Raw genomic sequence first — 13035 nt, forward strand, 5'->3', positions numbered from 1 at the left:
CCTTTTAATGAGCTCTACCAATCTAAGCTATCCACTCAGTTAGTGGTTATCCCTTTTAATGAGTTGGACCAACCTAAGCTATCCACTCAGTTTGTGGTTATCCCTTTTAATGAGTTGGACCAACCTAAGCTATCTACTCAGTTAGTGATTATCCCCTTTTAATGAGCTCTACCAATCTAAGCTATCCACTCAGTTAGTGGTTATCCCTTTTAATGAGTTGGACCAACCTAAGCTATCCACTCAGTTATAGTGGTTATCCATTTTAATGAGTTGGACCAACCTAAGCTATACACTCAGTGGTTATCCCATTTAATGAGCTCTACCAACCTAAGCTATCCACTCAGTTAGTGGTTATCCCTTTTAATGAGTTAGAACTACCAACCTAAGCTATACACTCAGTTAGTGGTTATCCCTTTTCATGAGTTGGACCAACCTAAGCTTCCTGGTTATGGTTAGAGGAAAGTGTAACCACCAGTCCAAAGAAATTTACCTTGTATGGTGAGGCAATCCTCTGGATGCTCTCAAGAGGAATATCCACGCCAGCAGCTCCTATGACATTACCTGTTGCCTTCTAAACGATAAACAGAAGAAAAGAACAATTCATTATCTTCTTACAGACAAGAATTACACCCAAGCAGAAAGCACACAGGTTTCTATATTACAGTAGTGTGTGCAGTCCACTTATCCAAGCACAATTTACTGAAGAAAATATTGACAAATAAAACTCTTATACTCAGAACACACACTCCAGGTAATTTTCTATGATAAATCTGTCTATCTCAAAATTCCTGATGAAGAATTAATTCATGTAATATTACAAGTTTTAATATTAAAATGCTTGAAATGAGAGACTCACCCCAATGGCTGTCTGATTGTGTACTGGCTGTGACACAGATATGGTTAGGTTATTAGTCTGCTGGGAGAATAAACATAAACATATAACATGTTGTTATAGAGTAGTGTTCTAGAAGAATAGTGTGTCTGCATTGGGAGGTTATCTTCATATATACACACATATAATCACATACAGACATAAACATATAACATGTTGTCATAGAGTAGTGTTCTAGAAGAATAGTGTTTGCCTGCATTGGGAGGATATCTTCATATATATACACATATAATCACATACAGACATAAACATATAACATGTTGTTATAGAGTAGTGTTCTAGAAGAATAGTGTTTGCCTGCATTGGGAGGATATCTTCATATATATACACATAGAATCACATACAGACATAAACATGTAACATACAGAAAGACATAATATGTCAATGCCATGGATATAACATCATGTAATTTGATATTAAAAAATATTAGTCACCTAAAATAGTATAGAGAAGATATAATACAGAAGAACCATAAATTGAGTCAATTGACAGGCAAATTCAATCGGTAATACTTTATAATAAAAATTATAACTAATTTTTAATTATTGCACAAATATATATTAATACCCCACAATATAAAATAATGTACACCTATATAATGATATCCCACAATATAAAATTATGTTAAGTTATGTACTACTACCCAACAATATGAAATAATGTACACCTATAAGCTTATACCCTACAATATAAATAATGTAAACCCTTACACTAATATTTCACAATATGAAATAATGTACACCTATGTACTAATACCCCACAATATGAATAATGTACACCTGTATACTAATGCCCTACATATGAAATAATGTACACATGTACACTCATACACCAACAATATGAAATAATGTACACCTATCAGTATACCCTACATATGAAATAATGTACACCTGTATACTCATACCCAACAATATGAAATAATATACACCTATAAACTAATACCCTACAATATAAATAATTATAAACCCATACACTAATATTTCACAATATGAAGTAATTTACACCTATATAATAATACCCCACAATATAAAATAATGTACACCTATACAATAATATCCCAAAGTATAAAAGAATGTAGACTTACGTACTAATACCCCACAATATGAATAATGTACACCTGTATACTAATGCCCTACATATGAAATAATGTACACCTGTACACTCATACACCAACAATATGAAATAATGTACACCTATCAGTATACCCTACATATGAAATAGTGTACACCTGTATTCATACCCAAACAATATGAAATATTGTACACCTGTATACTAATACCCTACATATGAAATAATGTACACCTGTACACTCATACACCAACAATATGAAATAATGTACACCTATGTACTAATACCCTACAATATGAAATAATGTACACCTATGTACTAATACCCTACAAAATGAAATAATGTACACCTTTACACTCATACACCAACAATATCAAATAATGTACACCTATGTACTAATACCCTACAATATGAAATAATGTACACCTATGTACTAATACCCTACAATATGAAATAATGTACACCTTTACACTCATACACCAACAATATGAAATAATGTACACCTATGTACTAATACCCTACAATATGAAATAATGTACACCTATGTACTAATACCCTACAATATGAAATATTGTACACCTTTACACTCATACACCAACAATATGAAATAATGTACACCTGTATACTCATACCTTAATAATATGAAATAATGTACACCTATACACTAGCACCCTACATATGACATAATGCACACCTGTATACTCATACCCAACAATATGCAATAATGTACACCAATGTACTAATACCCTACATATGCAATAATGTACACCTGTGTACTCATACCCTACAATGCAGGCGAAATAGTACAAACAATAATAGACCTGAAAATGAACACATGCACGTACAGCTCATACACAAGAATGACAATTACATCACAAACTGTAGAGTTAATCTCTCATCTTTTAATTTACTTCAACAGTTATTAAATACACCAGACCTTGAAATCTCACAATACTTGCCTTGAAATCCCTGTAAGTATTTGTCCATACGATTGGTTTGACCCCCTCTTGAGCTAGAGGTCTGCCTAAAATTGGAAGATATTCCTGTAATGGATCAAATATATTAATTAAATAGTAATGTAAGATGTATTCTGTATGAAACAAGACTGACTTTTCCCTTTAATATAAAGAATTGAGAATTTTTAAATCTAATTACCAGTTCTAATTAGTCTATAGACATGGCAACAAACTTGCCTCAGAGTTATGCCATACAATATACCTATATGGTTATTTCTATCCTTAATGTACAACAGAGCTATACCATACACCATACCTATATGGTTATTTCTATCCTTAATGTACAACAGAGCTATACCATACACCATACCTATATGGTTATTTCTATCCTTAATGTACAAAAGAGCTATACCATACACCATACCTATATGGTTATTTATATCCTTTATGTACAACAGAGCTATACCATACATCATACCTATATAATAATAATAATAATAATTTATTTTGTGAAGCGTAAAATCCACAAAAGTGCTCTAAAACGCTATGTAACAGCAAATAAGAAATATAAAAATATGACACAAAATATGTAGTAAAAAATGCAGAATTTAATACAATATAAATGAGTATGAAAAATAAAAAAACATGCACGTTTGAGTATTGCACATGAAAGAAATTTAAATACACAGTTTAAAAATTGCAGTAATGCTGTCTAAGAAGGAAGGTTTTAAGCTTTGATTTAAAGGTCGTGAGAGTAGAAACAGTTTTCAGTTCAGCTGGCAGCTCATTCCAGAGGCGTGGCCCAGCCACGCAAAAAGCTCTGTTCCCATAGCTGTTTGTCTTGGTGATCGGAACCTCCAGACGACTATGACCAGCAGAACGTAGGGCTCTTGTTGGCTGATAAAGACGGATCAGATCTTGCAGGTATGGAGGTGCCATGTTGTTCTGGCACTTGAACACAAGAAGAAGGACTTTGAATCTAATCCGCTGTGATACTGGCAGCCAATGAAATTCATGCAATACTGGGGTAATATGACTAGATGTTGTTGTTAGTGTAACGATCCTTGCTGCTATGTTTTGGAGCCTTTGTAGTCGTTTTATTTGTTTAACTGGTAGTCCACAGAAAAGTGCATTGCAGTAATCCAGTTTAGATGTTATGAAAGCATGGATTAACTGCTCTGTGGCTTCTGTGGTGAGGTATTTTCGTATTCTTCCGATGTTGTAGAGATGGTACTGAGCAGACCGACACACAGATGTTACATGGTCTTCCATAGAGGCATGTTTGTCCATTATGACACCGATGCTCTTTGCCACATCACTAGGCTCCACATGATGGTCACCAATAATGAGGCTTGGACACTCTATCTTTCTGGCCAGATGCTTTGATGATATTAGAAGCACCTCAGTCTTTGAGTCATTCATTTTCAGGCATTTGTGTGACATCCATTGCCGAACTGAGGTTATGCACTTCTCTAGACGGTGCACAGTGATAGAAATGTCATTGGGATGGAACATAAGATAGAGACTCGAGTCGTCTGCATAGAAGTGATAGTCCATGTCCTGCGAGCGAAGGAGCTGACCCAGTGAAGACGTGTATACCGTGAATAGCACTGGCCCCAGGACCGAACCCTGGGGCACGCCACATTCTAACGTCTGAGGGTCAGAAGAATCCTTTCCCAGACACACAATCTGTTGGCGATCACTGAGGTATGATGTCATCCACTTTAAGGCGCTACTTTTAACACCAAGGTCACTGAGTGTACTAAGGGAAGGCTCGCAAATTTAACCGGCGATGATCGAAGGCCCAACCGTTGCTATCCAGTGTAATGAGCACAGCAACCAGCTGGTAATGAGTCATGCTTGATCGCACACATTTCCTGCCTTCCAAGAGTCGGTGGACAGTTGTATGCACTTGACTATGAGACCACAAATTAAGCCTCTTATGTACAAAAGAAGACCAGACAATGAACTGGTCACTTTGGTCCAGGATGTACACAAAAGGGTTATAGAATTTTCTCTGCAGGTTGGAGAATTGTTTATCAATAAAGCTACTACATATAGGCTACTGTAACTGCATTGAGTTACTACACAGTTGTGTGACATTGCGTGACATTTATTTCTTGGCAACTTGCCAACGTTACTTGAGATGTATGTATGTATGTATATGTGATCTTCCCGCAAGCAGGAACTCGCGAAAGAAGCCATGGAGGCTTGTAGACTCGCAAGCTGACCGAAGCCAGTAGTATAGTAGTATTTCATCAGAGATAGTAGTATTTCATCAGAGCCAGGCAAAAATAACAGTCTGCTGTTAGAGACAAGTTAGAGTAGCTATATTATGTGATAAAATGAAAAGAGATTTAACCTGTCTTACAATCTATAAAAAGTTTAACTTACAAAACTGACGATATTATGAAACAAACTACGTTCGGCAAAGCCCCGTTTCTAGACTGCCTAACAATAAACAGCGTGCTTTATACGTACATCAGTTTACAAGTTAACTGCAGTGTTTACCCCTACTTAAATATCACGGTAGGCTACTGTACATGTGCTGCGGATTTTCCCAGGTACCTTAATTGCCAAACAACCCCCTGTCTAACACCTGTTGGTTAACATTTTTGGCACGTTTCCAAAAAACTTTTCATGGAGTAAACTATTTTGACTCCACTCTAGAATTAATTAGGTCAGTCAGTAAAGGATCGGTAAAGTTATGCGAAATATTATCTTAGACGTTCAAGAAAATTTATATCCCCGTAACAAAGTAAAACCATGGATGTATATAAAACACACCTCAAGCTAACCGACTCATCCGCATGAACAAAACAGTCTGTTCCCCATGATACACGAGGCACAGTCTATACCATACAGACATAGCACGATATCAAGGCCCCAATAGCTACAGTATGGCCATCTTTATCAAAGTAAACCTTGCAATCCCATGTTTTAGGCCACTTGGCATGATTAACTAAATGCTCAATATTTTTTCCATGTCCTTGTAGAAAACGTCAACTTCGCAAAATACAATAAGTTGTGTTTTTGTTGTTACGTGAGATCCGTAACCGACGAAGTGGTTAGGCTATGTACTATACTCTTAACTATGGTAGGATAATTATTTTTCCTTTTTTGTGTGGAAATTCTAGAAAATACTTTCTTTTTCCCCCGCTTAACAGCAGTTGTGGTCGTATGGTTTATTCATAAATGGGTGTACTAGAGCCTTGTTTACATGACATTTGTTGCATTTAGCACGATATGCCAGTTTCGCGTGAATTTTTCGAAAGTATTTTGCTCGATCTTTCGTAAAATTTGAAAGGTGTACCAACTTACTGTTCGTACACAATTGGTAATTTCTCAATGCTCAATATTGTTTCCATGTCCTTGTAGAAAACGTCAACTTCGCAAAGTACAATAAGTTGTGTTTTTGTTGTTACGTGAGATCCGTAACCGACGAAGTGGTTAGGCTATGTACTATACTCTTAACTATGGTAGGATAAGTATTTTTTTTGTGTGTTTTTGTGGAAATTCTAGAAAATACTTTCTTTTTCCCCCGCTTAACAGCAGATGTGGTCGTATGGTTTATTCATAAATGGGTGTACTAGAGCCTTGTTTACATGACATTTGTTGCATTTAGCACGTTATGCCAGTTTTCGCGTGAATTTTTCGAAAGTATTTTGCTCGATCTTTCGTAAAATTTGAAAGGTGTACCAACTTACTGTTCGAGTAGAGAAAAGAGAGATGGATCAGTGTTAGTGAATGAAAATACTTTGTACAGGAAAAGAAGTCTGAAAGTATTTTTGAAACATTCGATACGAAAATAGTTCATGAAGATTTCAACTGGTTCTTGAAATAAATCTCCTTCTACTGTGGTCAGAGTGCCATTGTTACGTAAAAACCACAGACCAGGAACAGGCAAGTACCGCTTTTGTTTACAAACAATAGCAGCGCTTCTGTGTTGGGAGCTCAATGCTCATTACTTTCACGGAGTTACCGTGGGTGTGTGCACTCAAGCGTGAGCGATATGCAGGCTGCATAATGAGCAGTGGTGTGCTGCTGGCTGGGCCTTCGATCATCGCCGGTTAAATTTGCGAGCCTTCCCTAAGAAGCTGGAGGTGGTCGACCGTATCAAAAGCGGCCGAAAGGTCTAACAGAACCATCAGGCACACTTTCTGACCACCAAGAGCTACCATCACATCATTCTATATGGGTATTTCTATCCTTAATGTACAACAGAGCTATACCATACACCATACCTATATGGTTATTTCTACTCTTAATGTACAACAGAGCTATACCATACACCATACCTACATGGTTATTTCTATCCTTAATGTAAAACAAAGCTATACCATACACCATACCTATATGGTTATTTCTATCATTAATGTACAACAGAGCTATACCATACACCCAACCTATATGGTTATTTCTATCCTTAATGTACAACAGAGCTATACCATACACCATACCTACATGGTTATTTCTATCCTTAATGTAAAACAAAGCTATACCATACACCATACCTATATGGTTATTTCTATCATTAATGTACAACAGAGCTATACCATACACCCAACCTATATGGTTATTTCTATCCTTAATGTACAACAGAGCTATACCATACACCATACCTACATGGTTATTTCTATCCTTAATGTAAAACAAAGCTATACCATACACCATACCTATATGGTTATTTCTATCATTAATGTACAACAGAGCTATACCATACACCCAACCTATATGGTTATTTCTATCCTTAATGTACAAAAGAGCTATACCATACACAATACCTATATGGTTATTTCTATCCTTAATGTACAACAGAGCTATACCATACACCATACCTACATGGTTATTTCTATCCTTAATGTAAACAAAGCTATACCATACACCATACCTATATGGTTATTTCTATCATTAATGTACAACAGAGCTATACCATACACCCAACCTATATGGTTATTTCTATCCTTAATGTACAACAGAGCTATACCATACACCATACCAACATGGTTATTTCTATCCTTAATGTAAAACAAAGCTATACCATACACCATACCTATATGGTTATTTCTATCATTAATGTACAACAGAGCTATACCATACACCCAACCTATATGGTTATTTCTATCCTTAATGTACAAAAGAGCTATACCATACACAATACCTATATGGTTATTTCTATCCTTAATGTACAACAGAGCTATACCACACACCATACCTATATGGTTATTTCTATCCTTAATGTACAAAAGAGCTATACCATACACCCAACCTATATGGTTATTTCTACTCTTAATGTACAACAGAGCTATACCATACACCATACCTATATGGTTATTTCTATCCTTAATGTACAACAGAGCGATACCATACACCATACCTATATGGTTATTTCTATCCTTAATGTAAAACAAAGCTATACCATACACCATACCTATATGGTTATTTCTATCATTAATGTACAACAGAGCTATACCATACACCCAACCTATATGGTTATTTCTATCCTTAATGTACAACAGAGCTATACCATACACCATACCTACATGGTTATTTCTATCCTTAATGTAAAACAAAGCTATACCATACACCATACCTATATGGTTATTTCTATCATTAATGTACAACAGAGCTATACCATACACCCAACCTATATGGTTATTTCTATCCTTAATGTACCAAAGAGCTATACCATACACAATACCTATATGGTTATTTCTATCCTTAATGTACAACAGAGCTATACCACACACCATACCTATATGGTTATTTCTATCCTTAATGTACAAAAGAGCTATACCATACACCCAACCTATATGGTTATTTCTACTCTTAATGTACAACAGAGCTATACCATACACCATACCTATATGGTTATTTCTATCCTTAATGTACAACAGAGCGATACCATACACCATACCTATATGGTTATTTCTATCCTTAATGTACAACAGAGCTATACCACACACCATACCTATATGGTTATTTCTATCCTTAATGTACAAAAGAGCTATACCATACACCCAACCTATATGGTTATTTCTACTCTTAATGTACAAAAGAGCTATACCATACACAATACCTATATGGTTATTTCTATCCTAAATGTACAACAGAGCGATACCATACACCATACCTATATGGTTATTTCTATCCTTAATGTACAACAGAGCTATACCATACACCATACCTATATGGTTATTTCTATCCTTAATGTACAAAAGAGCTATACCATACACCATACCTATATGGTTATTTCTATCCTTAATGTACAAAAGAGCTATACCATACACCATACCTATATGGTTATTTCTATCCTTAATGTACAAGAGAGCTATACCATACACCATACCTTTATGGTTATTTCTATCCTTAATGTACAACAGAGCTATACCATACACCATACCTATATGGTTATTTCTATCCTTAATGTACAAAAGAGCTATACCATACACCATACCTTTATGGTTATTTCTATTCTTAATCTACAACAGAGCTATACCATACACCATACCTATAGGGTTATTTCTATCCTTAATGTACAACAGAGCTATACCATACACCATACCTATATGGTTATTTCTATTCTTAATCTACAACATACTCAATAGTAGTATTACCAGCACCTTTCATATGCTCCTCATATTAAAGTACAATACATTTCTGTCCTCCTATCCATACACTGTAATTATGCAACTTAACAAATACACCTGGTACAATTATCAATGCACTTTGAAACGTTATAAATATTCTGGTATCTTTTATTTCATTTGTTTCGTATGGGTAACAGTGAGTACTAGGATTAATCACTGAATATTCAGCAAAAATAACAAGCAAAAATTACTGCATACTAGACTGCTTGTGCTTATAACTCAATATCTAAAAACCACTTGAAAATCTGAACATTTCGTATGAAATGTTAAAGGAACCTGAATCAAAATAATAATCAACTTCAGAATTACCGCCACTGTTTCTGGTACATCCGACCGGACTCGGATGCGAGAGTACATTCCATGGTTGTTGCAGGCGATTCTCTGTAAGATTTTAGCATGCTGGACCAATTCACCCAGAAGATATGTGAAGACTCTTACCTGAAATGACATAACAAACAAAAGGAAATGTTTAACTGGCAAAGTCCATATGTAGCAAAATGGACACCTAATGACCAATCAGCCACGTAAGGAGTGAAGCATTTACTGCAAAGTTGACAGAAACAAAGAGAATGTTAGCGACTTCTGACACAAAAACTGAAGAAAATGAATTGGAGACCTTTTACTGTCATTGACAGGAACAGATAGATTTTTAGTGACTTCTGATACATAAGCATTTACTGTCATTGACAGGAACAGAGAGATTGTTAGTGACTTCTGACAGTTAACCCTTTACTGTCATTGACAGGAACAGAGAGATTGTTAGTGACTTCTGACAGTTAAGCATTTACTGTCATTGGCAGGAACAGAGAGATTGTTAGTGACTTCTGACAGTTAACCCTTTACTGTCATTGACAGGAACAGAGAGATTGTTAGTGACTTCTGACACATAAGCATTTACTGTCTTTGACAGGAACAGAGAGATTGATAGTGACTTCTGACTCATAAGCATTTACTGTCATTGACAGGAACAGAGAGGTTGTTAGTGACTTCTGACACATAAGCATTTACTGTCCTTGACAGGAACAGAGAGATTGTTAGTGACTCGTACACCTGCAGTTGGAATAAACATCTCAAACAACTAATAAAACGTCTACATCACACGTGAGTGCTTTGGTTGTTGGTAAACGGTAACCAGAAGTGTGTTATCCATCAGCATGACAGCTCAATGTGAACTGAATGATTAAAGACACTACCAATAAACATGACGTCAAAACAACTTTGTTGTTCCTTGACAAAACATTTCCAATAAACACTGAGTCTCTCTTCTAGATCATGACTTGGATTGTAAGGATTTAAGCCCAGCTAAATGCACTCCTATAGCTGTCTTAATACTCAATATAACTTACACTAGAACAGAATGAACATATAACCAGTCAAAATAAGTTTAAATGGAAAACATGCGACAGCAAATGTTAAAGATGATTCACTATACTTCAAACACTATCAACAACAAATTGAGTGCAAGAACCTTTGGCTGGTAACAACAAGAGTACAAGGGAATATATAAAGCTACAGTTAGTACTTATCTGTAACAACATTGGTTCGGCTATGCACCACAAATTGGGTCAATTAATGTTGACCTATTTTGAAACCAGGGAAATGAAGCATTTATCATTGTAATGTATGCATCTATTTGAAAATTTCGCATCCTGTGACTAACTACCAAACATCCATTCACTTTCACCACATGATTGCACCACGCAGTAACAGTTGAGACAGTTCAAGAAAAATTTAAAAATTTACTGCTTACTTACACTTTTATTTGCGTTCCTCGCTTGAAAGACTTCTTCACAAGTAAACTCTACTCCGTCTGTGAAGAGCATGATAGTTTCACTGCAGTTGTTGCCTGCGCCTCCTCTCATCTGTAATGGAATAGAATTATCACAATCTTATTTTCGTTTTATTTTCCCTTACTTTCACAAAACACTAATAAATACCGTCACAATATTCCGAGTGACTTAATTTACTTTATTGGCTATCGGAATGAGAACACAGGTAAACATAAATAAGAGATAATCTACCTTGGTCCTGTTTCAGGACCAACCTCCCGTGTTTTTACATTTGTCCGTGGTTACATCAAGGGTGTACCACCCACTCCAAACATCGACACATACACAAGTGACATAAACCATATCGTGCCAGTCGATTATACCCACCAACTCATTCCCGCCATTTAAAACTGTTTATTTGCGCCAGAGTCGAGATGGCATAATAAATACAAGGACAACATAAACTAAGAGTTTTAAGTTTAATGTTTGTAACTCTATTGTATGTATATATATATATATATATATATATATATATATATATATATATATATATATATATATATATATATATATATATACATATATATTTATGGTATAAATCCAAGAAGCATAATAAGGATTTACAAAACCTAAAATTGATTGTAGTTGTATTCTTTTGACATCGTCACTCGTCAGACCAACCGTTCATTCATTTCTCCTGTGTATAGATTTCTCTGAATCTGACTTGTGACAGTAGTAGGACAAGCTCTGAAGAGGATACAGCTTACTTGTGATTGATTGTAAAGAAGGTACCGCACAAGGCACCTGGCTACCATACCAAACTGTATGGTACCATATGGAAGCATACCATACACCTTTATGTTAGGGGACACTTTGTGTATGGGGACTAGGGGACACTGTGTATGGGGACTAGGGGGACACTGTGTATGGGGACTAATGGGGACACTTTGTGTATGGGGACTAGGGGAACACTTTGTGTATGGGGACTAGGGGGGACACTTTGTGTATGGGGACTAGGGGGGACACTTTGTGTATGGGGACTAGGGGGACACTTTGTGTATGGGGACTAGGGGGGACACTTTGTGTATGGGGACTAGGGGGACACTTTGTGTATGGGGACTATGGTAGAGAGGATGTATAGGGTCGTTTGGGATTTGTGCGCAGGCTTTTCTTGGGGTGAAGTTTCTTAAAAAGTACAATAGACCTTACATCTGGGGCTCTCTATGGGTTTATAAATTCATCAGCCACTCATTTCTTTGACCTTGTGCAGTGTAATGAGATAACTGCCTTATCCCTAGCATCCATGACACAAATATCCTAGGCTAATCTATATAGGAATGACAATACCAGTATAACTGGGACATGTACTCAGTTTGCATCTGATAACAGGATGAGCTGAAGCAGGCTTTAATAGTAGCTTTCACTGCACTCAACTTAATATTTTTATAAACAAGATTTGGGGCCTCTGCATGGTGGTACAGAGCACTGCAGAATTTACAATATACATGCTGCACTATCTTATCTGTAATACACAGAATATTGCACGTTTTGTGGGTCTGTTTATATGTAAGAATCAACGACTGTAAAGGTAGGATGCACTATAACTGAAAGCTTCCATGCGCTGCTTGGTAAAACCACTCACATGATTTTGTGTATAGCATCCACGATATACAGTGGTGTTTGTATGACATACTTTTGAT

General features: G+C 36.1%; 1 protein-coding gene across 4 annotated transcripts in view; it reads right to left on the reverse strand.

The window, feature by feature from the left end:
• LOC139961097 (voltage-dependent calcium channel subunit alpha-2/delta-3-like) overlaps positions 1-13035 on the reverse strand; it is a 132895-nt gene that overhangs the window by 38246 nt on the left and 81614 nt on the right. For all 4 annotated transcript variants that reach the window (XM_071959984.1, XM_071959986.1, XM_071959985.1 and 1 more), the window contains 5 exons: positions 11321-11428; positions 9876-10004; positions 2920-3003; positions 857-913; positions 491-571 (listed from right to left, as the gene is read on the reverse strand). In XM_071959984.1, the coding sequence (XP_071816085.1) occupies positions 491-571; positions 857-913; positions 2920-3003; positions 9876-10004; positions 11321-11428 (459 nt within the window). The remainder of the gene's footprint in view (positions 1-490; positions 572-856; positions 914-2919; positions 3004-9875; positions 10005-11320; positions 11429-13035) is intronic.

This window comes from Apostichopus japonicus, chromosome 20 (assembly GCF_037975245.1).
Source record: "Apostichopus japonicus isolate 1M-3 chromosome 20, ASM3797524v1, whole genome shotgun sequence".
Lineage (NCBI taxonomy): Eukaryota > Metazoa > Echinodermata > Holothuroidea > Aspidochirotida > Stichopodidae > Apostichopus > Apostichopus japonicus.